The following is a 26392-nucleotide window of genomic DNA, read 5'->3' as shown; positions in this document are numbered from 1 at the left end:
GTAATTTTCTTTTAGTCACATGCACAGGTAGCAGCACTCTTATTTCATGAGCATTTGAAAACGCACTTCAATAAACACTAATTTATTTTTTAAAAATGAAATTTACATTTTGATTTGGAATTCAGAACTGAGCTCAGGCCTGAAAGGGCCTAGCAAAAGACTGCAAAATACTGGTAGTTCTCTCCGAGTTAAAATCCCGGCAGATGGGCTGGATGCACGGGAGATTTCTTGATTTTTTCCGTGTGTAACGCGAGTCTGTTTCCCTTAAAATATCCTCCACGAAAGCGGGCCTCCCCTTAGATAGACATTGTGTGTTTTTATATTTATTTTTCATTTTTATCCAAATTTACATTTGTTTTTATGAAACATTTAATATAAATTAAAGATATTAAAAGGTAACATCTTTAAAGCATTGTTAGCCCAAAGGGCGTTAACCCAGAAGGGCTATTAATTTCTTAAACATCACTTTTCAAATTCTTGGCACCCAATATTATCGCACTGTGTTATATTTAAAGAAATTAAATAATGAATAATCTGCATAAATATATGTATCTTTCTCGCAATGTGATAAACAACAGTACCTAGAGCCATCTAATTTTGAATAACGTACGTCTCCGCCCGAATATGGGCATCTGGAAGCCCACGTTAGGAATCTGGAATATGTTTTATTATCTATTTCATATTTTGTAAAGCATTTATGTGTTTTTGATTAAGAAACAAATGATTTCAAATCTAGCCATGGCAGCACTGTACGGGGGGGGGATTATCTCCAGCGCGCGAGATTGTGTATCGTAAATTCTAAAGATAGGCTATTTTAAATTATAATACAATATTACTTTTAAATTAAGTTTTATGCTAATGAATTCTAAAGGTATACCGTTTTTAAATATTTTGCGATGTTGCTATGGAATTGAATTTTATGAGGCTTAAGTGCGAAGAAGAACATGATATTTAATAAATAAAGTTAACATACAAAACGTTAATAGTAAAAAGACAAAAAAAAATTGCAAGCCATCTTATTAAAAAATCGCAACTTTGATATGATGCGAGAAAGAACGATGCGGGGAAATATATATATATATATATATATATATATATATATATATATATATGCCAACATTCAACATTGCATCCTTAATTTTAAACGCGTGCTTCTATGTTGCTTTTAAAATTTTTGTAAATTTTCTCATTTTCTCTTAAATTGTATATGGCGTAAGTGCGAGGAAAATGATGATTAATAATAAAGCTAGAAAGAGAAAAAGGAATAGGTTAACAGGAGTCAGTTTAAGAGCAGACTGGTAAACTCCGAGCTCAGGGAAACCTTAATAAAACATTTTGCGTAACCGTTAAAATTTGAACTCTTTCAGATTTTCCTATTTTAGCTCCTCCTTTCTTTTTCTTTTTCAAATCAAATCAATGGGAATCTCTTTTTCAATATAAATGTTTCATTAATTATATTTTTTTTAGTACAAGGGTTTATGTTAATGGCTACTTATGCTTAGATACATTCTTTTTTATCTTTGCTTACTTAAAAGTTTCCAGATTTTATATTATGGCCAAAGCGGCTTGCTTTTCTTTAACGTTTTGTGTGTTATCTTTATATCTCTTTGCAATTAAACCTTGAAATTCAATTCAACGGCAATACCTCAGAATAATTTAAAAAGAACATATCTTTAGAATATCCGATACACAGTCTCGTGCGTTGAAGATAAAAAGATAATCCCCCCCCCCATTGTTGCCGTTGCTCTCTTTGAAATCGTTGAGTTTCTTAAAACAGAAACTCATAAATACGTTACAAAATATGAAATTGATGATTACCTATTTTTCACAACCTGGTACATTATACTATTTTCCATTTTAAATTACATTACGTTCTGTTACCAAAGCATTTATCACTCATTACATTGGCTTGTGCTGCTGGATCACAGTTCGTACGTCTTTCTATGAGGCATAATATCTTTAGTCTAATTTTCAATTTATATAAAATATACATTTTTCATGTTTTTCTCCATGCGGATAAGATTGCTGAACAATGGTAATTCAATCAAATTTCGAATTTCATTGAGCCCCCTTTTGAATCCACTTTAAATCTATTTTACAATCCGGACGTCACGCGAAGGGAAAAAAAAGTCTAAGTGTATTTGAGAACTACCAAAATGGATATTTCTTTGAAATATGATACCCGAAATTTGAGATCATAATACTTAATCTATTTCGTACAAGGATGTAAAAAGTACATGCCAAAATATATTTTACGCTTTTTTTACGCTAATTATTCTACTTATACATTGCATATTTTCTGAAAGAGTATACATATTTACTCAAAAATGTCGAATGTTTACTGGTTTTTGGAACACCTTGTTCATTACATATTAATGCTAACTTTTTTCCTAATGACATTGAAATTTTCTCCCTCCTTTCTGTATGCCTTCGGGGTGTAACGGTTAGCACACTCGGCTAGTATTCGACAGGTCCAGGTTCGAGTCCCGGCGAGGGCATTGCTCATTTTTTCCTTCTCCAGCATAAAAAAAAAAAAAAAAAAAAAAAAACTAATGATTCTGCACAGATCACATCTTTTCCTCGACGAACCGAAATCAGATATTATGCCCGAAATCGATGGAAGCCCTAAATTAATGTACTCAGTAGAACTCTTAATTCTATATCAAATAATCTGCATTTGCGTAATTTTCTTTTAGTCACATGCACAGGTAGCAGCACTCTTATTTCATGAGCATTTGAAAACGCACTTCAATAAACACTAATTTATTTTTTAAAAATGAAATTTACATTTTGATTTGGAATTCAGAACTGAGCTCAGGCCTGAAAGGGCCTAGCAAAAGACTGCAAAATACTGGTAGTTCTCTCCGAGTTAAAATCCCGGCAGATGGGCTGGATGCACGGGAGATTTCTTGATTTTTTCCGTGTGTAACGCGAGTCTGTTTCCCTTAAAATATCCTCCACGAAAGCGGGCCTCCCCTTAGATAGACATTGTGTGTTTTTATATTTATTTTTCATTTTTATCCAAATTTACATTTGTTTTTATGAAACATTTAATATAAATTAAAGATATTAAAAGGTAACATCTTTAAAGCATTGTTAGCCCAAAGGGCGTTAACCCAGAAGGGCTATTATTAATTTCTTAAACATCACTTTTCAAATTCTTGGCACCCAATATTATCGCACTGTGTTATATTTAAAGAAATTAAATAATGAATAATCTGCATAAATATATGTATCTTTCTCGCAATGTGATAAACAACAGTACCTAGAGCCATCTAATTTTGAATAACGTACGTCTCCGCCCGAATATGGGCATCTGGAAGCCCACGTTAGGAATCTGGAATATGTTTTATTATCTATTTCATATTTTGTAAAGCATTTATGTGTTTTTGATTAAGAAACAAATGATTTCAAATCTAGCCATGGCAGCACTGTACGGGGGGGGGGATTATCTCCAGCGCGCGAGATTGTGTATCGTAAATTCTAAAGATAGGCTATTTTAAATTATAATACAATATTACTTTTAAATTAAGTTTTATGCTAATGAATTCTAAAGGTATACCGTTTTTAAATATTTTGCGATGTTGCTATGGAATTGAATTTTATGAGGCTTAAGTGCGAAGAAGAACATGATATTTAATAAATAAAGTTAACATACAAAACGTTAATAGTAAAAAGACAAAAAAAAATTGCAAGCCATCTTATTAAAAAATCGCAACTTTGATATGATGCGAGAAAGAACGATGCGGGGAAATATATATATATATATATATATATATATATGCCAACATTCAACATTGCATCCTTAATTTTAAACGCGTGCTTCTATGTTGCTTTTAAAATTTTTGTAAATTTTCTCATTTTCTCTTAAATTGTATATGGCGTAAGTGCGAGGAAAATGATGATTAATAATAAAGCTAGAAAGAGAAAAAGGAATAGGTTAACAGGAGTCAGTTTAAGAGCAGACTGGTAAACTCCGAGCTCAGGGAAACCTTAATAAAACATTTTGCGTAACCGTTAAAATTTGAACTCTTTCAGATTTTCCTATTTTAGCTCCTCCTTTCTTTTTCTTTTTCAAATCAAATCAATGGGAATCTCTTTTTCAATATAAATGTTTCATTAATTATATTTTTTTTAGTACAAGGGTTTATGTTAATGGCTACTTATGCTTAGATACATTCTTTTTTATCTTTGCTTACTTAAAAGTTTCCAGATTTTATATTATGGCCAAAGCGGCTTGCTTTTCTTTAACGTTTTGTGTGTTATCTTTATATCTCTTTGCAATTAAACCTTGAAATTCAATTCAACGGCAATACCTCAGAATAATTTAAAAAGAACATATCTTTAGAATATCCGATACACAGTCTCGTGCGTTGAAGATAAAAAGATAATCCCCCCCCCATTGTTGCCGTTGCTCTCTTTGAAATCGTTGAGTTTCTTAAAACAGAAACTCATAAATACGTTACAAAATATGAAATTGATGATAAAACAAATTCCAAATTTGGGCTTCCAGATGCTCATGTTGGGGTGGAGACGAACGTTATACAAAATTGGATGGCTCTAGATACCGTTGTTTTATCACAACGCGAGAAACATACATAAATTTATGCAGATTCTTCTTTATTTTATTTCTTTAAATATAATGCAGGGCGATAATATTTGGTGGCAACAATTTGCTAAGTGAAACGCCAAAACGAAATGAATAGCCCTTGTGGGTAACGCTCTTTAGGCCTTAAAAAAAAAAAAAAAAAAAAAAAAAAAAAAAAAAAGATGGAGAGAGAGAAACGAATTTAGAAAGCCCTGGACATTTATGTCTGCAATTTTCATCTTGTTCCATTGCCTAATATAACAGCTGCTGTGTATGAAATTTATCAGAGGGGGGAAACAGATATTGATACCGAAATTAAAGAAATCCGAGACCATTTAATGGACGAGAAGTGGGAACTGCGAATTGTTTTATGGTCGAACAAAAGGCAGGAAAAGAAATATCAGACGCCTTTTCACTCTCCCTTCCGTTGAGGGTATTTTTAAAGAGTTCGAATGGCCTCTCGTCGGATGTCCAGCCGTCCCCTAAAATAAAAATTTCCCCACCGATGAAGCCCGCTTAATCCTATTTACCGTTCTCCGCCGCTGTGGGGTAAGTAACTCAGAAGGCACATTTTGGCACCCCCTAGACCTTGTGACGTCACCATTCTAGATCCCCCTTCTCTCCCTTGGGATTTAAGGGTATTCCCCCGCACCCACTGTTTTAGTTTCTCTACAAGGTGGGGATTCGTGGTGAAAGATATCTTGCTCGATTGCCTTATGTGGTTTGGGTTTGCAACGGAAGCGATAGACTTCAGAGGTGGACTTGCTCTCAATCAGAGAAGAGGAGGATTTTGTTTTAACAAAAAAAGTGAATCAAAATAGCGTAATCACAAGACACTGTCAATTTCTTTTGAAAGAATTAATTACCTGCATTACATCCTCCAGTTTAGTTGTGAATTTAAAGACAGCATTAGCTGTAAAATTTTTTTCATGTATTTCAGGTATCTTCATATAGGGTACTAAAATCTCATTAAGTACAGCTAATTGTGCATATATTTTATGATATTTAACACTTATACGTAAAACGACAACAGGTTTCTATTGTCTTCTTCATTCAGGTAGACAGCCGCCCAGAGGGTATAGTGGATAGAGGAGCCTACTACGATACCGAAGGGTCCGGGAGCGAATCCCGGAGAAGGGATGGATATTTTCAAATGTATAGTGTTGGTGCGGCATTGCAACATTCTAAATATGCGGCGAGCCGAAAGTCCTCTCGTGTGGATTGGTGGAAGGGGAGAGGGTGAGAGATCTCTGAAGCCCGTACTGTCTATTAAAAGTGGGCGAAAAATAGAAGTCCAACCTCTCTTCGGAGTAGGCTTTGGCAATTATAGTTCTATGTAATATGGACAAGACAACACTATTTAGATAGAGTTACTGAACACACACTTGTTTTTAATTAAACTGCTGATGGCGTATAGAATCCCGATAGAAAATAAAAACACGGGGGCTTATTACATGGAATAAAGTGTATTATTAGCCCAAAGGCGTTAGCCCAGAAGGGCTATCAATTTCGTTTTGGCAGTTCGCTTTGATTCAATATGAACGGTGTTTCGCTTTTCAAATTGTTGCCACCCAATATTAGAGCCCTGTATTATATTTAAAGAAATTAAATAATCAAGAATGTGCATAAATGTTTCTCGCACTGTGATAAATCAACGGTACCTAGACCCCTCCAAGTTTGAATAACTTAATCTTCCACAGAATATGGGCATGTAGATTCTAATTTGAATTTGGAATTTGTTTTATGATCGATTTCATATTTTGTAACACTTCAACGAATTTTTGATTAACAAACTCAACGATTTCAAAGCAAGGAATGACAACACTGTACGACAGAAAAAAAAGGAAAGAAAACATTTTTTTATCTCCAGCTTGCTAGACTGTGCATCGGGAATTCTACAGATATGCTCTTGTAAAATTATTTTGCGATATTGCCGTTGAATTGAATTTTATGGTTTAAGCGCGAGGAACATAATATTTAATAAATAAAGGTAGCACACAAAACGTTGAAAAGAAAGCCCCTTTGGGCGTAATATGCAATTTGAAAACTTTCAGATTTTTTTTTTTTTTTTCCTCAAAATTGTTTTCTTTACCCGTAATTTTTGCATTTCCAAATCCCTGAGCTCTCATAATCTTACTCAGAGTGTTTTTTTGATGTTATCCTCAAACGATTTCAACCTTGTGGACACTTCTTTTATATTATTACGCTTTGTTTTAGTATTGTTTATGTTCTAGAATAAGGATTCCTGTTTTCGGACTTCCTGTACAAAGATTACTATATATTTTCTTACAAAATATGATGAAATAATCCAATTCAGTTATGTTCCTAAGTAAGAATAGTAATGTTCTTGACTAAGAATTCGTCAAGGTTTGGTCTTGGGCGACGGTAACTATTTATCCTTTCATTAGAAAATTAAATATCAGGATTTAGGAAAAAGAAAAATAAGGAAGAAACTAAAGAAAACAAAAAAGGCAAACTTTAAAGAAAATTGCAAGAAATACGCTAATTACATAATTTGACCGGGAAATACTAACGTCGAGGTCTTGTAAATGAAAATGAGTTGCTATTTTATGTTTCTTAATGACTTGAAAGTTGATCATGCAGTTATTGTCATTTAAGAAATTTCGTAATTTGCATTACCAGTATGCAAGAGAAAATTAAAATCTGAGATGATTTTATAAATGACGAAAAATTCCCACCTTCTATCATTTACTGTCTTGGAGACACCCGAAATCAAAATCTCACGGAGCTAGGTTTTAAAACGATTCTGTAAGGAACAAAATGACCGGATTTTCTAGTTCGAAATTAAAAGAAAACTTACCTTTCGTTCGGCAACCAAGTATCTTTCTGGCAAGATACTGTGCCCACCCCCCGACAGAGAAAGGTAATAGCAGCCGGCGGACCTCCTCTTGAAAAAGCAAGAAGACAGACACTACTGTAGAAACCACCTCCCTCACTTTTATCACCCTGTCGAAGTCCCCGCAATCTTAGGTGAGGGAAGGGGGTTGTGTTCGTCAAAATAAGCACATTACCCCCTTATGCGAAGGTGAGAGGGGGGGGGGCGCCGACCACACCACATCGAACTTACGTAATCGTTCGAGATTCCGACTCGGAAAACTCTCCACACCCCACCCTTGAGCACTTCCTTCCCCGGGAGCCTATCAGGTGGCTTGCGGCGCGCGCCGCCGAAGCCGGTGTCGGTCGCGGCTGTTCCGTCCACCCCCATCACATAGAACGCCCATCCCGTTAAAGTTGCGGCCGCACGTCGTTGGCACGGCGGCCTTTCCCCCTCGTCTGGCCTATGCCTCATCGGAATTCTGCCGGCGGGCGAGAATCTGCGGCCGCAGGATGCTAATGCTGCGGCACCAGCACGGGGCCCCCACTCTGGGGGACCCGCACCACTTAGCAGGACCCCCAGTGGATTTGTCGGGACACTACGCAGCTTTCGCCGCCGGGCAGCCGCCCTTTACCCATTCGTGGTAAGTAAAAGAACGACCGCATTGGGCGGTTTTGTTTGTGCTTATTTTTATTTTTATCAACTGCTCTGAGTTATCATTTTCGTGAAGACACGCTTAACGCAATCAGAATAGGAATTTCAGAAAATTAAAAAGACGTTCTTGAAGAAAGAGCATGCGGAAGTGCTGTTTAAAATTTCTTTATATTAGTAAAAGTAAATGTAACTTTACAGTTGTTTTTCTTTTACCCAAAGATAAGTGAGGCCTTCTGTCGCTGAAGACAAAAATCATGAAAGTACGGTTATCGCCTCAGACAGTGGTGCTGAACTATTGCTTTCCAATCTCCAACGAAATAGCAAGCGTTTTTCGAAATATTCTAAAAACAGCATTGTTTAATATTTCGAAACATTACAATAGTTTTCAGTGAAAGTTTGTTCGTGTGAAATAATAATAATAATAATAATAATAAAAAAAAATATCAGACGATGTTATACTTTAACAAGTCCTGAAAAAGGCCCTTCATCTTTATTATAATAATGTGTTATTAATCAGTGTGATAAAATGAAACATTAAAAACAATATTTTATCTGTATTTCTTAGTAAAATTTGCAACAAGATATTATTCTCTTCCATTGGTTTAGAATACAGTTCAGGATTTCCCTTTCATGTATATAATTGCAATTAGTCCGTTTGGCCTTTTTCGGTTTTTTAAACATTTTGCTTTTTCAGTTTTTTTTTTGCTATACAAATTTTTAGTCCAAAGGGGCAATTTGCCCTAAAGTATAAACATTTTTATCTCCAGCGTGCGAGACTGGGTATCGGAAATTCTAAAGATATGTTCAGTTTAAAATAATTTTGCGATATTGCGCTTGAACTGAATTTTATGTTTTAAGTGGGAAGAATATGATATTTAATAAATAAAGATAACATACAAAATGTTAAAAAAACACCTATTTGAACAGAATTTAAAATCTGAAACCTTTCAGATTTGTTTTTTCCTGTTTTTATTTGTTTTCCTACATTTGTATATTATTATGTAGTCCTGGGGTTGCGAATACATGTAGGAAAAACATCTGATCATTTGAGAGCCGCTAAAATGTTGTTTTAGAATGAAGATTTGATTCGAATATAGCGGTTTTGTATCTCAAATGATTCAGAGGAACGAAACATGTATTTGGAACTCATTAATCAAATTGGTTTAAGGCTTCAAAACACTTTTCCCTTGACAAGTTATGTTTGAAGCGTTAAACAGAGGAGATTAATACATAGTTTTTGTTTAGTGTTGTGTTTTGTATTATTTTCAGTTTTGTATACGTATTTGAAGTTTCTTTTCAGTTTTAATGTACTCTTTTTGGGTTACGAGTTACAATGAGAAAGAATTGGTTAGGGCCTTCATAGGGAAGAAATTACAATCTATCATTTAAGTTCCGACTTTTCCTTTTAATTTTATTAATTTTATATACATGCCATATATATATATATATATAATGTTGTATGATCTTAAATTCATTTAGTGCGAAAACAAGTTACTACTACTTGCGCAATTGCTGCAAAGTTAGTTAATAATAATTTATTTCCTAAACAATATTGATTAATTGATTATATTATCTCCTAAGTTTAATTAAAGTAGAATTATTTTAAAAGAGGGAATCCATACTGGTAAGTTATATTTTGAAAGATATTTTGAAAGATTAATTAAACTTAGGAGATAATATAATCAATTATTCAATATTGTTTAGGAAATAAATTATATATATATACTAAAGTAATATTGATTATATATATATATATAAGTTAATTCAATTCATAGAAATCTAACTATTGTTTTCCAATGCTGAAAACATAGTTAGAATTTCAGCTTCTGATATATTAAATAATCTACTAGAAAATTATATCTGTCTACACATTATTTTATTCAGACCGTTGTGAGGGCTTTTATATTTTTATGTGTTTTGAATTACTCTATTTTACATCAAAAAAAGAATAGAAAAAATATAGAAACTAAAATTAGTTTTCAAACTTGATGTTTTCATTTAATAGCGATGGTTTAGTTTTACAACTGGCCAAAACTGTGTTCTTTTTATTTATTAAATGATAAATTATTCTTTAATGTGTTAGACCACAATCTGAAGTTTTCAGATTCGATTTGCCACCCGGAATACATGCTAAAATTTTTCTGATAGATGGAGTTTTTATTATATAGTGAAACTAATGTTGGAAAATGATACTTTAACTTTTTTTCATTTACAAGGTGCATAAAGTGTTTTTGGGGGAAAAACTAATTTCTTAATGAAGGCGTCACTTTTAGAAAAGTGAAATATTATTGGTCTAGCAGAATCCTACAGACGGTTGTGCGTTATACTAAAGATTTCAGGGCAAGATCTTTTTTATATATATATAAAGAAGAATGTCTGTGTGTGTGTTTGTTTGTTCGCATTTAACTCAATCACCACTATAGTTATCGTCACCAAACTTTCTACAATTCATATCGTAGTCTTGGGAAAGGTCGACCTCCACCTTTTTTTTTAATAGATAAAATCAAAGATATTAATTAAAAACTCTGAAAACGCCAATATTCACCCTCATTTTTTTCAGAGTAGCAACAGTCTCGCACGCTGGAGATGAATATCCGCTTTATTTCGAGAAGCGTTGCCACTGCTCGCTTTCAAATCGTAGAGTTTGTTAATAAAAAATTTCGAAGTTTTACAATGAAATAAAAATAGCATTGCAGGACATTAAATGCATTGTTCCCCGATTCCTAAAACTTGTGGGAAGCCATTTCGACTGCTCCCATCTTCGTACGGCTTTAATCAGCCGAGATATTAATTAAAAATTCCGAAAACACTCATTTTCGCACTCCTTTTTCTGAGTGGCAACAGTCTCGCACGTTGGAGATAAAAATGCTTTGTTTCGGAATGTGTTGCCACTGCTCTCTTTCAAATCGTAGACTTTGTTAATCAAAAATTTATAAGTTGTGCAAAATCTTTATATGTAAAAAAGAATATCTGTTTGTTTGTTCGCGTTATTGATATCTGGTCAATTATGATCCATTTTTTGCTGCATTTAATCGACTAAAATTGAATATAGGTGAAATGAATGGAACTTGAACTTTTACGACCATTTGATTAGAAAGACGAAAATGATTAAAAATAGCGTCCCATTGTTTTTCGGATGTAATGACAGAGAATTAGTTTATTTTTGTATCGAAATTTTTTATGTAAGTTCCATATCACATCAGAGTGAAAAATGTATGGCTATGAATCGTATTTTTTGCATCGTTATTAGAAAAGGATTTTAGCGGTAACATTATCTTTGTTGTTAGATGCATTACTCTCCATTTAACTTAATTGCCATCGGGTACTTCCGCTAGTTGTTTGTAATTTGCATGCGTAGAAGGTTATTATAAAAGCTTTTTTTAAAAAAATTCGAATATCTGGGAAGATTACAAGGCAAAAAGTGCTCCTCATCCCATTAGATACAAAAATCGTGATTCCGATTTATTTGTATTATTCTGAAAATAATGTCTCTAATGTAGGACCCAAATGATTTCCGTAACTAGTGATTTAATTAACTTGGAATTTTAAGAAATAATTTTTCATGTAAATCTGTACAAAACTGAGCATTGTATTTTGGATATCCTTTGCTTTTAAAGTATTGAAAAGTTAATTTATTGTTGAGTTCAAAACAACCACTTCATCCAGTTTTCGAAATTACGGAAAAGGTATGCACTAACCTGAAGAAAATTTGTTTAAGCATTTTCAATATTTTTTTATATTTTTAATGTTACAATCTAAACCGATTCATGAATGCATTGAATAAAGACTAAATATGTTATATTTTTGATAGTTAAAGTTATTTTTTTAGCAAAAAAAGATTTTTAAAAGATACTATGTAGCCCCAAAGGCGTCTTAGACCCAAAGGGCTATTAGTCAGGTCAGAAAACGGCATTTTTCATCATTTAACTTTTTCCATTGGTTTACTTTTCAAGCTGTTGCCACCGAATATAATCGTCATGTATTTTATTTAAAGAAACCAAATAAATAAATCTACAGCCATCCAGTTTTGAATAATGTAGTCATCCAACCGAACGCCCTCGAAAGCCCGAATTTTGAATTTCGAATTTATTTTATTATCTATTCCAAATTTTGTAATGAATTAAAATTTTAACGAATTTTTGATTAACAAACTCAACAATTTGGCCAACGCGCGAATTTGTGTATTGGGAATTCTAAAGATGTGCTATTTTTAAATATTTTGTGATACTGCTGCTGAACTGAATTTTATGTGGTTAAGTGCGAAGAAAATGATATTTAACAAATAAAATTATAAAATGTTAAAAAAACGCCATTTGGGCGTAATATATAATCTGAAATCCTTCAGATTTTTAGTTTTTTATTTATATTGAATATCCTTTCTTTTAAAGTATTGGAAAGATTTTTTTTAGTTCAAAACAACATTTGTTTTTAAAAACGATCACTTCATCCAATTTTTGAAACTTGAAAAAAAATTATGCATTAGCCTGAAGAAATCTTGTTTTAATTCAAACATTCTTAATATTTTTTTTCCACTTTTAATATTACAATCTACACCGACTCATGATTGCCTGGAATTTAGTTTAAGTTATTTTTAACTACAAAGATTTTTAAAAGATAATTTTTTGATAAAAGCATAAAATTTATTTTTGTGGTACAAAAAAAAAAGTTTTAAAAAAGAAGTCCTTTCTTCAATTTTCAAATTTAGTCAAAATGTTCGCAGTTCTGAAGGTTTTTTTTTTTTTTTTTTAATTAAAATTTCCATTTTATTTTGCACTTCTCAGCTTTCAATGCTTGCCGGAAGTCAATAATAAATTGAGAAAATTCTACCGCTAGTGCTATTCCGTCTAAGAAAAACTGTGCACTTATAATTTAAAAACAACTTTTTTTTTTTTTTTTTTTTTATCAAAGTGAAAATGTGATCATTACTCTCTAAATAAAATTTCTTGTTAATTGCTTACCATCAAAAATGTCAACGTTTAGCTTTTTATTTATTTATTTATTTATTTTTTTTTTATATTTTAGTAAGAAATAATTTTTAGCTTTTTATATTTTAGTAAGAAATAAAAGCGGATGCCAGAGCATAGAAAGAGCGCCATATTAGCTATGAAAAGTTAGAAATTCATTTTAAAAAAGCTGATGTCTAGTCCACATGGCTTCCTCGTGCAGAATATTGAATTATACACATTTTTCCTGCATTCCATTTAAACTTATTTCCTCGAATTTCATTACATATATATTTCTTATTCAATTAATTCAGTTCTCAATTCGCGGAAAGGGAAAAATACATAAAAATTCAAAATATCTTAATTATCTTTAATATACAAAAACAAAAAACACCAAATACAGTTATAACAATTAAAAAGAACAATTTTTACAATTTAGAGTTTAAAATTAAATTAGAGTTAAAAATTAGAGTTTTTACGCAAAAACAAGCAATTCGACCGGCAGGCAAGAAACTAGAATTTTCGGTGCACAAAACTGAAAGATTCCTTTTGGCCCCACTCGGAAAAAAGACACTGAAGGTGCAGAACGACTTCATTCACTATTCCGCTAAGTTTCAAATGTACACAAAATATAGCTGCTTAAAAAAAAAAAAAAAAAAAAAAAAGCCACAGCCACACTTAAACAAGTTTTAAATTGTTGATAATTTTAGAACTATTGCATGCAGATTGACTAAAGGCAAAAAAATCCTTAACCGGAAGATAAGAAAAACGCAAATTATTTTTAAAGCAAAAAATGCGTCATTTACCAACATGTAAAAATAAAAAAACTGAGCTCACAGAGCCGAGTAACAGAGTGGGTATGTATATATAAATTTATATACCTATATTGCAACAAGAAAGGGAGGTGCACAACTACATGTTATAATAATGCTATATACAAAATTTAAAAGTTTTGAGGATGCACTTTGAAGACGTCACGAAAAAGGTCTCTTCTGAATCCATTTTAATTCAATTTTATAATTCGTTTGCCGAAAAGGAATCTTTTATTCTGTCCTTACGTACATATATCAAGCAAAAACATCTTCGAATTGCATTCGTTAGCGGTCAAAATAGATATTTTCGTTGAAATATGATACCCGAAAATTTTCGCAATTACAAACTTCCTTTACTTCGTACAAGGAAGTAAAAATGTTAGATATTCATTTTAAAAAAGAAATTGCGGGTGTTAATTTTTAAGTTTGAAACACATCAAGAAGGGCAAATTTAAAACACAGTATTTAAACTATAGAGTTTCTCACTTTGTAAATGCTAAGTTACATTTGAACGTGAAGAATCTTAAATACTGAAAAGCGAATAATCGCTTGAGTTCGTGCAACAAGAAACAACAAGTTGGAAGGGTAAATAACATTTTATTATTCAGGTAAGATTTAACAGAACTCCGTCTTGGAGTGTACAATCAAAGCCGACACTTGGGCTTGAACTTAAGAGGCTAAGAATTAAACTAAAACTAATATTAACTAAAGAAGTATAGCGGAAGCTATCAAGATTCTAACCGAGTTAGCCCCTTAACGTTAATCGACTGCGAAGCTATCAAGGGCCTAAATACGGCCGAGCGTAATAATAGCTTACGAGAGAGAAGCCTAAAAAGGCGGACGCTTGCAGACAGAATACCTGGTAACTCTCTCACTCAGCAAGTAGAACTACTCGGTTAAATACTTCTCTTCTTCATTATGGATTCAGACGTGATTCTAAAACTACGATCTGGTCGAAAGTAGTAAGTTGAAGTTAAGAATCGACAAGAAAGGAAATTAAAATTTAACTATTAATAAGATTAACATAATCCTTACAAAAATAACAGAACTTTATTAACGTTATTTTACTATTTTGCAAGTATTTCATTTTAAAATACATTTTCCCTCCCCCTTTCCTATGTAATTGACTCTGGGGTTTCTATCAGTATACTTCCTTGTTATCTTCTCGGGCAGGATGTCCTTTCTACGTTTACGTATGGTACGCTGTATCAGCATAATAAGCAGCAAAATTATTTGACTATTAATTAATTGATATTTCATTACATTACCGCAATCAGTTTTTTTAGTAAGGAGATTCGAACAATTTCTGAAATATGTGTTAAATACAATTTAGCTGTAATTGTAACGAATTAATAATATCAGTTTGTTCTCAAAATTATTGTCATTTCACAGCACTTTTAAGAACAAACTGATGTACACAATGTATCCTAACATTAAAACTGATAGTTGCAATTAGCATGCCCAATTTGATTTATGTTTATAGTAGTGAACTTCATAAACTAAACCTGCCTAAGAAACACCACATTGCAGGTATCATTGTATGCTGTCAACGGCATTAGGTCCTTAAACAAGGATGTTCAAAAATGAAGCTTGCCTTATAAGCCCAAAAGGGCTATTAATATCGTTTTGGCATTTTGCTTTGATTCATTATAAACGTTGAATTACTTTTTAAATTGTTGCCACTCAATATTACAGCCCTGTATTATATTTAAGTACATTTGCATAAATGTATGTTTGTGTTCTCGCATTGTGATAAAACAACGGTATTAAGAGCCACCCAATTTTGAATAACGCACGTCTCCACCCGAATATGGGCATCTGAAAGCACAAATCTGGAATTTAGAACTTGTTTTATGACCTATTTCATATTTTCTAAAGCATTTATGAGTTTTTGATTAACAAACTCTACGATTTCAAAGCGTACAACGCCACGATTGTACGAAAAAAATATTACCTGCAGCGCGCGAGCCTGTGAATCGGAAATTCTAAAGTTATGCTCATTTTAAAATTATTTTGTGGTATTGCTGTTTTATTGAATTGAATTTTATGGTTAAAGTGAGTGCGAAGAACATGATATTTAATAAATAAAGGTAACACACAAAACTTTAAAAAAACTCTCATTTGGGCTTAATTTAAAATCTGAAAGCTTTCACGTGTTTTTTTTTTGGGAGGGGATTTTTTTATCTTTTCGTTAAATTTGCCGTTAGGCGAACGTTAAATATTTAGAATTTTAAAGGTTTAAAATTTTGTATTTTGTTGTGGAAAATTATGACAAATCATTTCGACTTATTCTGAGACAAATGGTGTTCAAAACTGCCGAAAACATTAATATTAGCCAATAGCAGTAAAACAGGGTTTTATTAATGTAATTATAATAAAATATAAATTAAAAGCATTTATTAATACTTTTTTGAAGTAGAAATTAAGTATAAAACGTCGTTAATAGCTAAAACTTATTTTGCTCAACGGTGCAACTTATTTTGCGGAGTGAATAAGCCCAATGATCCCTGGCAATTCAATGCTGACTCAAATCCAGCAAACCGGTGGGTCGCATGCATGCGTTCTTGATTTTGCTCATTCGAAACGTGAATACAAGTCAATTTAGCACAAAATGTCTTCCATACAGGCTTTCTTTCTATTAACTCTAATATTCCATCTTCTCGTGTTCCTAAAGGAATACCACGAAGCTTACATAAGTAAGTTATAGCACTAACAAAATAAACAAACAGAAGTTAAATGGCACTGCAAAAAGGGAACGGAAAGAGGGGAAAAAAATTGTAAAAATATTTAAATAAAATAAAAAATCTAAAGTAAAATACAATAAAAAAATCTAAAAGTTTTCAGATTTTATATTACAACCAAAGGGCCTTTTTTATATTTACATATACACACACGTTTCGAGGGCATTTGGACTAACGTACCATTGGACTAAGAATATTTAAAAGCATCATATCTTTAGAATTTCCAATAGACGGTCTTGCGTCCTGGCTTTAAAAATGTTTTATCCCTTGTTGTTGCCACTGCTCTTTTTGAAATTAAGTTTTTCAATCAAAAATTCGTTAAAGGTTTACAAAATATGAAATAGACAATAAAACAGTTCCAAATTCGGGCTCTCAAGTGCTCATGTACGGGTAGACGACTATGGTTTTCAAAATTCGATGACTCTAGGTACCGTTATTTCTTCGCGATGTAAGAAACATACATTGTAAAAATGTTTTACATGTATAATTTTTAAATGTATGTTTGTAAATAAATGTTTTACATGTATAAAAATGCATGTTACTATTCATGTGGATTCTTCTTTTTTAAGTTTCTTTAAATATAATACAAGGCGATAATATTTGGTGGCAACAACTTGACAACATTTACCTTAGAGATAGACTAACCCAATGGGCGGAGCTCGCGTCACCCACATGTCTGCAACAACATGCGGACACGTCACGGCCCACATGTTGGCCTACCTTACGACTTACGTCTTGCTGCCCACGTGTCCGCAAGAAGCAGTAGAGATGATCTGGTTTACTTTAACATTGAAACCTACGGTGTTTGTATCACTTAACTGTTCTTAATTATTAAATGTGATTCGTTGTATAAGTGATGAGATTATGAGTCACAGTTTTGCATATAAAATTTTATATATCTCATAAATACACTTTTTACTACATTTTGCGCATTTTGGCACGTGTAATTTTTGCGTAAACATCTTTACTTTGGTAAAACGATAAAAACTCTAAACAAAAAATTTATGAACTTACTTTTGTGTACAAATAAAACAAAATTAAATAAGATTGATGTACATGACGCTTTGAAAAAACAAATAAGGCAAAATTAAACAGGATCTGATAATTTATTTTTACTCTTATGAGCATTTACAGGCAGTGGTTTTTAAATTTCTTATAACGTTAGAAAATGTTCATTTATTTGAATATAAATTAATTATAAACATTAATTATAACTTAATCATTAATTATAATTGCGAATCATTAATTATAAACATTACAAGATGACCATAAGTTGATTATTTGTTTTAATAATTCATAAAAAAAAAGTTCAAATTAAAAGTAAAAAAAAAAAAAAAAAAAAATCTGAGTTAAGGTTTTAGATTTTAAATTACGTTCAAAGGGTCGTGTTTTTAACATTTCGTGTGTTACCTTTATTTATTAAATATCATGTTCTTTGCACTTAATCCATCAAATTCATAAATTCGTAACATAAAATTCAGTTTAACAGCAATGTCGCAAAATAATTTTTAAATGAACTTATCTTTAGAATTTCTGATACACAATTCCGCGAGCTGGAGATAAAAATGCCCCCCCCCCCCGTAGAGTCTTGTCATTGCTCGGTTTTAAATTGTTGAGTTTGTTAATCAAAAATTCGTTAACATTTTACAAAATATGAAATCGATCATAAAACAAATTCCAAATTTCAAATTTGGGCTTTCAGATGCCCATATTCGCATTAGGATGACGTCATTCAAAATTGGGTGGCTCTAGGTACCATTGTTTTATCACAATGCTAGAAACATACATACATTTATGCAGATTCTGCGTTATTTAATTTCTTCAAATATAATACAGGGCGATAGTATTTGGTGGCAACGATTTGAAAAGTGATACGCCGTTTATAGGGTTCCGACGCAAAATCACAAAACGAAAACAGTAATCCTTCAGGGACAAAAAGCCCCTTTGGACTTAAAAAAAAAAAAAGAAAAAAAAAAAGAAAAAAAAAAAAAATCGCTCGCGTTTGCTATAGGCAGTCTATGGAAGTGATTTTCTCTGCCTGAATGGATACACGCTTCTTCAAATTGCACTTTTGCCAATATTTTAGAAATTTAAAAATCTTCTGTTTCTTCGATTTTGATTTGTGAAATTTTTGCCTATCGCTATCAGTCTAATATATAGGAATGCACTAATACAGAAAGGAAAGGACATATAATGGCAGGACAATTTTGGAGGAATGTGGGCTCAATGTGAAAGGCACAACTCAAGATTCTAATGTTAAAAGTTAAGGAGGAAATAAAAGCACATATTTCCATCGATTTCTAATTTGTTTTGAAACAGCAATATACAAAGCTGAATTTGTTTCGACTGTTTCGACTCATTTCGATTGTGATCGATTGAACGTGACCACAGAACATCGATTATTTTTCGAATTGTTTCATTGATTTCTGATCAATTATGATAATTTTTTTGCCACATTTAATCGACTAAAATTGAATGTAGGTAAAATACGCTAGCGGATATTAATGATATGAGGATTTTAATAAAAATAACTCACAACGGAACAAAACATTTTCACCCGATTTCGCTACATTGAAAGATCAATAATTAGAGAAGGTTTACAGCGGTGTCGTTCTCTCTGTTGTTGGATGCATTACTCTCAATGTAACTTAACTGCCATTGAGTACGTCCGCTAGTTTAACTGCTGTTTATAATAATCGAACCAAGTTGCCTCTGGTTTACTGTTCTTTATTCCTTTGCAGAATTTTCCCCCTCCCCCCAGTTCTGAAGCCTCCTTTTGGAATGTCCGAAAAAAATATATTTGTTTCCATTCTGAGAATTCGCAACATTAGGCAGCTAGCAACATCCTTTGCAGCCGAATGTTCAGAACTGATTGCTCTTTCTTGGCTTCAACCCTCAAAGTTATGAACCATCTTTCTTGAGTATTTGGAAAAGATGTTATTCCCCAATGCTCAAACACAAGAAAAGGTTGCAGAGACAGACTACATGTGTCACCCAGGTTTCCTTGCACCCAAATATTTATTATCCAGACTAGGTACCGTATATTCCGACGATAACGCGCTCTTTCAACACCAAAAAAAGATCGAAATTTACGGGTGTACGTTACACGTTGGATATAAAAGTAATAGATTAAAAATATGAAAAAAATCAGCATAGAAAAGTTACATTTTTACGTGTACTTATGCTGTTTATTTTTTAAAAAATTACATACCTTGTAAGGTATAAATTACTTTTATAACAGTTATTTCAATTTCCAATCCTTTTCCTATCGATTCTTGTTTCCACTCACAACTTCCTACAAGAATAAGTTTTTAGAATCGCGTTGAAATGCAAATAAGTAGTGTTTAAGGACGGTTCAACTTACTTCGATAAAGATTATAAGGAATTCTTAGCAGCACTTGTTTGCCTACGAGATAAGTCACTCTTGAAGCTGTTACGGTCTGTCGTATATTACGTGCCTTTCAGTATTCGCCGGCTAGTTTAATTTAGAGACCAACTACATTAAATCTTGTGTTTGTCTTCGGCTAAGTCTCGTTTAGTTAATTATAGTTTAGCTTCTTATTTCTTATTCTGAGTTAAAGCCCGAGAAGGGGTGTACTGTTTTTTTTATTTGAGTGAAATAAAGGGTATTTTAACCCTTCTCGAGTCTACATCTTAATTTTTCTGAACTCAGCGATAAGTTTCTACGTAGTTCCCTAGGTTGCACGACGTTCATCTTTGACAAGAGGACTTAAAAATCCTACAACCTTGTGAACTTAAAAACTTTCCATTATCCGATAACATGAAACGTTCGTCGTGTTCGCCTTCCTTTATACCCTCAGTTACGTCATCGCTTTCTGTTTCATCTTCATCATCACTGTTATTCTGATCCATAAATACTATATAAATAATCACCATCTTATCCATCTTTCACCAACAGTAACTGTCTTTGCTGCAGCGCGATTTCCTTTTTATTTGGTAAACTGAATGACTTTGTATTTGAAACCAACAATATGTTGTTTTGTTTGACAGGAACCATATTTACTGCTAAAAGGCACACCAGATCAATTATATTTTAACTAAAACCTTCGATGCTCCCTTCGAAATGACCACAGAAAGAGAATACACCTGAATCGTAATTCCGCAAATTCTTTCGGGTTGGAAGTGAATTCTTACTCCACATTATATCCCCCTTTTCTCGAAAGCCTACAATAGCATGCTTTTGGACACTTGCATTGAATACAATGCACCCTCTTTGCAGGTATATTTACACTCTTAATTCTTTGATTGGCAGAAAAAAGCAATTAACTTTTTCACCAAACTCTTGTTTTATTTACTATATCAGGTGTTAGGTGTAATTATTTGCGACAAATACACATATTTTGTACAGGACGCGTAAAAAAATGACCACGTTCTGGTGGCTACTGTCAGTGACCACAGAACACATCCCTACAAATCAGTCTCCATGGTATTCATGGAAACAGTTTTTCCTTTTCCAGCAGAGTGCACCTTTGCATGTGCTGCATTCTCACACTGTTCTTACAGGCTTTTTCTTGGTGCTGCAGAGTGTACATCGTCGTGATGTTGTCTTCGATGGCTGTTGCTTATTTTCTTGAAGACGAATTGCTGCATCAACTATTGGCTTATGTTTCTCGATTGGTTTATGTTTCTTGATTGCCACCTAGTGAGCTACAAGGGAACTTCAAAAACGGTCAGTCTTGAAAATCTCTCACACGAGTGAGTAAGACGCTCAGTAGGAAAGGTGGTTACTGGAGGTAACCACCGCCCTTCAGAAAGTTAAGCATTTAACCCACAAACATATTGTTCCCCTTATCGCTTGCCAGTACGGGTATATCATTGTTCGAAAGGCTAGGGCAAATCTTCAAATAAGTGACCTCAAAAGGCAAGAGCATTGCGCATGTAGCTTTTAGGTTTCTTCGTAAAGAATTGGGTGCGCGTTATACGGAGAATATATCAAGGAATAAAAAAATGTAGCTGGAAATTATGGATGCACGTTATACGGCGGAAAAAAAGATAGTTATTATTGCCGGAGTGGATTACTCTCAATTTTTAAATTTTCACGTGACAATGAACACTTTTCCTCACCGCTGAAAGGTAGCAAGAAGCGATTGCTTATTCAGCATCTGATTTGTGGCAACTCTCAAGCATCTGAAGGGAAAACGTTCCGTGAATTGGTATTGTAGTGTGCGAAAGACGGAGAGGGGGGTATTTCTCGTCTCCCGTCAACGAGTGAAGAGTTCGTTAGAAACGAGGCAGTCTCCTACCACCCTCCCAGCCGGGAATGCGCTCTTTTTTCCATTACCATAACCTTTATGGTAATTCCCCTCATCAGGCAAAAGCGCCGCAAACGATGGGAATCATTTCGCGGATACCGATACCTTCCTTCTTCCTCCTTATTCCTTAGCTGTCAACCGCCTCCAGAGAGACGGAGAATCAGTCGGCTTTTAGCCGAGGCCTCTCTCTGATTGGATGCGGAGATGGAACCGGATACGGCACTGGCAGAAGAGAAAGCGCGAAAAATAAGACTCTGAGAACATTTTTCGCCTTCTTTTAAATGGATTTCGAATCGTTTCCTAAACTGAGAAACGAGAATTCCCAGTGAGGTTTGTCTTACATCCACCAGGCGGAAACTTACGACTTTGTTCATTATATGTATATTTGTATGCACCACATTAGGGGCTTCGGTAAGGAGAGACGTGTATTTTCGCGTTTAAAAGCATTTGAGCAACAAAAAAGGCGTGAAAAGTTGCAAAAGATACATCGCAAAAGAGTGTTCTAATTCTAGCAGTTAACTTTTCGGAATTATTCTCAGTCCATAAGGAAGAGTTAATAAAACAAACAAGTTTTTAGCTGGGCAGCTGTAATTTTTTGTTGGGCAGAGATCTAAGTTTATTTATTTAAACGTGGAATAAAATATATTCTGTTTGCATTTATCTATTAAATATAAAGCATATGATTAGAATAGCTTCTCTAATTTAACATTTTCAATGCATCTGATTGAGTATTTTTACAGATGAAATTGTTAAAAATTAATTTTCTTTACAGATCGAATTTCTTTAAATGTTCGATTACCGTACTTCGAAATGGTTACCCCACCCAGGAAGAGGATTTAATTTCGTTTTGGCATTTTGCATTGGTTCACTATAAACGGTGTTTCACTTTTCAAATTACTGCCACCAAATATGAGAGCCCTGTATTATATAATTATATTAAATAATGAAGAATCTGCATTAATGTAGGTATGTTTCTAACGAACCTACATTAATTGCTGTGAAAAACAACAGTACCTACAGACATCAAATTTTCAGTAACTATGTCACATAAAATTCGATTCAAAGGCACAATCACAAAATATTTAAAAACAGCACATCTTCAGAATTTCCGATAGACAGTCTCGCACGGTAGAGATAAAAATGCCTCATTTCGTGTAGTGTTAACACTGTTTGCTTTGAAATCGTTGAGTTTGTTAATCAAAAAATTGTTAAGTTTTACAAAATATGAAATAGGCAATAAAACAAATTCAAAATTCGCGCTTCCAGATATCCATGTTTGGATAGAAGACTACATTATTGAAAATCTGATGTCTCTAGGTACCGTCGCTTTTCGACAATGCGAGAAACATACATATATTAATGCAAATTCTTCATTATTTAATTTCTTTAAATTAATTTAGAAGGCGATAATATTTGGTGGCAACAATCTGACAACTGATACTGATGCGAAGCATTTGAGTGTTTCGACGCAAAATGCAGTATCAAGACTAATATCCCATTCGGGAATAACATCCCTTTTCCTTTTTAAAAGCGAAAAAAATTCACTTTAAAAAACTGAGCATTTTTATCTTCACATTTTTGTCAAGATTTGTATTAATTCCTTTTCATAATATCCGGTTGTTAAAAGGAACTCGATTATCCGTTACATTTTCAGTTGTTATTTTCTATCATTCGCTAGCCAATTAGAGAGACGGATGGACAGCACGGAACCATCTGTAGACAACGACTACCGCTTAACATAAAAACAAATCATGTTAAAAATATAAATAAAAAAAAATCTGACAGCTTTTAGATTTTATAGTACTCCCAAAGAGGCCTTTTTTTGTTGTTTCGTTTTGTGTGTTACCTTTATTTATTAAAAATAATTTTTCTCTGCACTTGAACCATAAAATTCAATTCAACAGAAATATCACACACACAAAAATAATATTATATCACTAAAGAATAAACGTGATTATCGAATAAACACCATGTTGTCCAAGTGTTTCTTATATTTATTTACAACACATCTCATACATGAACATATTAGACTGAAATATAATCGAGGTACAATTAATGAGGTAATCCAAGAATAAACTAATTTAGTAAGCTAAAAATATCCGTTCCATTCCGAATTCTAAGTATTTGTTTACGTAAATATTTATCCGAAGGCCTGTCGGGAGAAAGACATCAGACGATTGCAAACGCACGATCGCCAGCGATCACATGATCATTTTATTTTCAACAATTTCAAAAGTGAATCGACTCAAAATGTGAAAACGAAATTAATAGACCTTTTAGGTAAATTGCCAGTTTTGGCTGATAAAATTATCAGGTTGTGCAATAAAATATGATTCTATTATGACAGCATTTGGAATGATAAACAAACCTAAAACGTTGTTTCGAAAAACATAACATTTTACTCTTACTGTCGAAATAAAATTACACAGAAGGCGATGTTTCCATTGCAAATACCCGCGCAAATTCGATAATTTTAGAATATCATGTTCCTTTCAAATAATTTCCTGGAGTAGTTTATGACCTTTTACCCACTTGTACATAAAATTTAATAAGAAAACTTTCTTCATGTACAACAACAAGGAAAATAATTTAAATACATGGTGTTACTCATTTATTCTCTTATCACAATGGCAATCTGAAGAGTAACGGGTAATCAAAATTTCAGCCTACTGCCAAACATACAAATAAACAACCTTCCCCCGAAAAAAAAAAAAAAAAAAAAAAAACTTTTATTAGCTTTCCTTAGCATTTTCAGTTGAACCGATACTTACTGGTATCATATGACATAATGCTAAATAGTATTTTGTGCGGAGCACTTTAAATATACCCATTAAAGAATTTTATTGCTTGATCGTAACTGTGTTTCATGATGTCTAAAATATCAAAATAGCTTTCTTAAACATATACAATAATTTGTGTCTTGCAGTGTTAAATATATTTATAAGCATATCTGTATCAAATTCTAATTTTTATTAGTTTATAATTTTTATTTCTTTATGCCAAAGGAAGTTTGCCCGTGAGGGACTATTGTTTTCGTTTTGGCTTTCTGCGTGGTAAACTTTTTTTTGTATCACTTTTCAAATCATTGCTACCCTATATTAGCGCCTTGTCTTATATTTAAAGAAATTAAACAATGAAGAATTTGCATAAATGTATGTATGTTTTTTGCATTGTGTTAAAATAACGGTACCTAATCGGGCCCAGGCCATTTATTTTCAAAATACATATTTTATGCAACTATTAGGGAAAAGTAGCTCGTTTATGACCAAAAATACTATTTTTGGAATTCTGTTGTTGTTTTTGTTGTTTATAATAGGGGTGGTAACATATTTACCACCGCCCGGTATAAGCAATGGCATTTTACTGAGTTGTGCAAAAGAAAAAAAAATCATAATTACAAAAATATCACAAATAAACATGTATTTTTGATGAAAACTATTTATTCTTGATTATTTAAATATACATATAATATGAAATCGATGATTAATATAAAATTAATTACAGGTATAAATATAACCAAATGCACTACTTCTACTGATTTAATTTTTATTTATAACATGAAGCAGCACAGAATGGTACATGACATGTTGAACAAAACACCTTGGTACGTTTCTGATGTACTTTTGTGCTGCAATATTTGCACTTTCTGTAACTCTCTCCTCTGACTGGCATGTGTGTTCTAACATTAGTTGTTCGGATTTCGCCTTGAAATAGCATTTTCCTTTTTCTCTGATACCCAGTTTGATTGCAGTTTTCGTTTTTTACTAGAGAAGCCTCCAATTAGGCTGCGAGCTACTCTCAACCTAAATTCAAGTCTTTTTCCCAGTGTAAACTTCAGATTGATATAGGTAACCAATTGATGCGTTTGATCTAGCCCAAATCTTATAAACTCTTTTTACAGGCTTCCCTGGCATATATTGCTTCATTGTGGACCTTCCTTTGAATTTTACCATTTTTTCATCAATAGATTGAAGTCTGAATATTTTTCTTGAATTTTTATCTAACTGGGTGATCAAAGAACGCATTTACGGTAATTTGTCAAATTCTGGCTCATTTCAGGGAACAGCCTTTTGATTGCCATTGATATACAAATTTGAAAGGATATTTTTTTAATCTCTTTGCTGGCATAATTGACGACATATCTTGATTATTGAAAAAAGGAGTCAGAAGACCAGTACAAATCTAAGGTAATTTATTCATTCCCTTCATAATTAGGATTTCCCAAAAAGCCTGCACTTCTTCTTGCGTGAGGGAGTCCTTTTCGGAATCTTCAGGATCTGAAGGCAGTACAAAATAAAGCTCTACAGCTTCTTCGGTGATTATTTTTTTTTCTTTTTCTTCAATGCGTTTACCTAAAATAATATTCATTATATTTAATTAGTTACTTATATTTTGAAATCACTTGAACATACTGATCAAAATATTACCTTTATAGCATTCTAAAGTAATATTTTAATTCTAATTTCTAAATACATAAATATTTATGCAATCCTAAATAAATGCTAAAGTATTTTCGATAATATTTATAATAATTAATGTTAGAAA

The 26392-nt window shown here is 32.8% G+C and overlaps 1 protein-coding gene and 1 long non-coding RNA gene across 6 annotated transcripts in view; one reads left to right on the top strand and one right to left on the bottom strand.

The window, feature by feature from the left end:
* The window catches only part of LOC118193861 (uncharacterized), a 58137-nt gene extending 50464 nt beyond the window's left edge, over window positions 1–7673 (bottom strand). Inside the window, exon 1 of the long non-coding RNA XR_004759005.2 lies at window positions 7410–7673. This is a non-coding gene — a long non-coding RNA (uncharacterized LOC118193861). The remainder of the gene's footprint in view (window positions 1–7409) is intronic.
* LOC118193862 (protein trachealess-like) overlaps window positions 1–26392 on the top strand; it is a 568020-nt gene that overhangs the window by 338227 nt on the left and 203401 nt on the right. Inside the window, exon 1 of one of the 5 annotated variants that reach the window (XM_035365024.2) lies at window positions 7818–8067. The exons of 3 other annotated variants lie outside the window; for them this stretch is intronic. In XM_035365024.2, coding sequence (XP_035220915.1) covers window positions 7937–8067 — 131 coding nt within the window. In that variant the 5' untranslated portion in view covers window positions 7818–7936. Of the gene's footprint in view, window positions 1–7817; window positions 8068–26392 lie in introns of those variants that run through there. One more of the 5 variants, XM_035365025.2, reaches the window with a different exon arrangement.

The sequence above is a fragment of the Stegodyphus dumicola genome, chromosome 6 (genome assembly GCF_044657685.1).
Source record: "Stegodyphus dumicola isolate Sdum_Otavi_A_Nest chromosome 6, ASM4465768v1".
Classification (NCBI taxonomy): domain Eukaryota; kingdom Metazoa; phylum Arthropoda; class Arachnida; order Araneae; family Eresidae; genus Stegodyphus; species Stegodyphus dumicola.
Note: the sequence above shows the minus strand (reverse complement) of the source record. Positions and strands in the feature narration are given on the sequence as shown.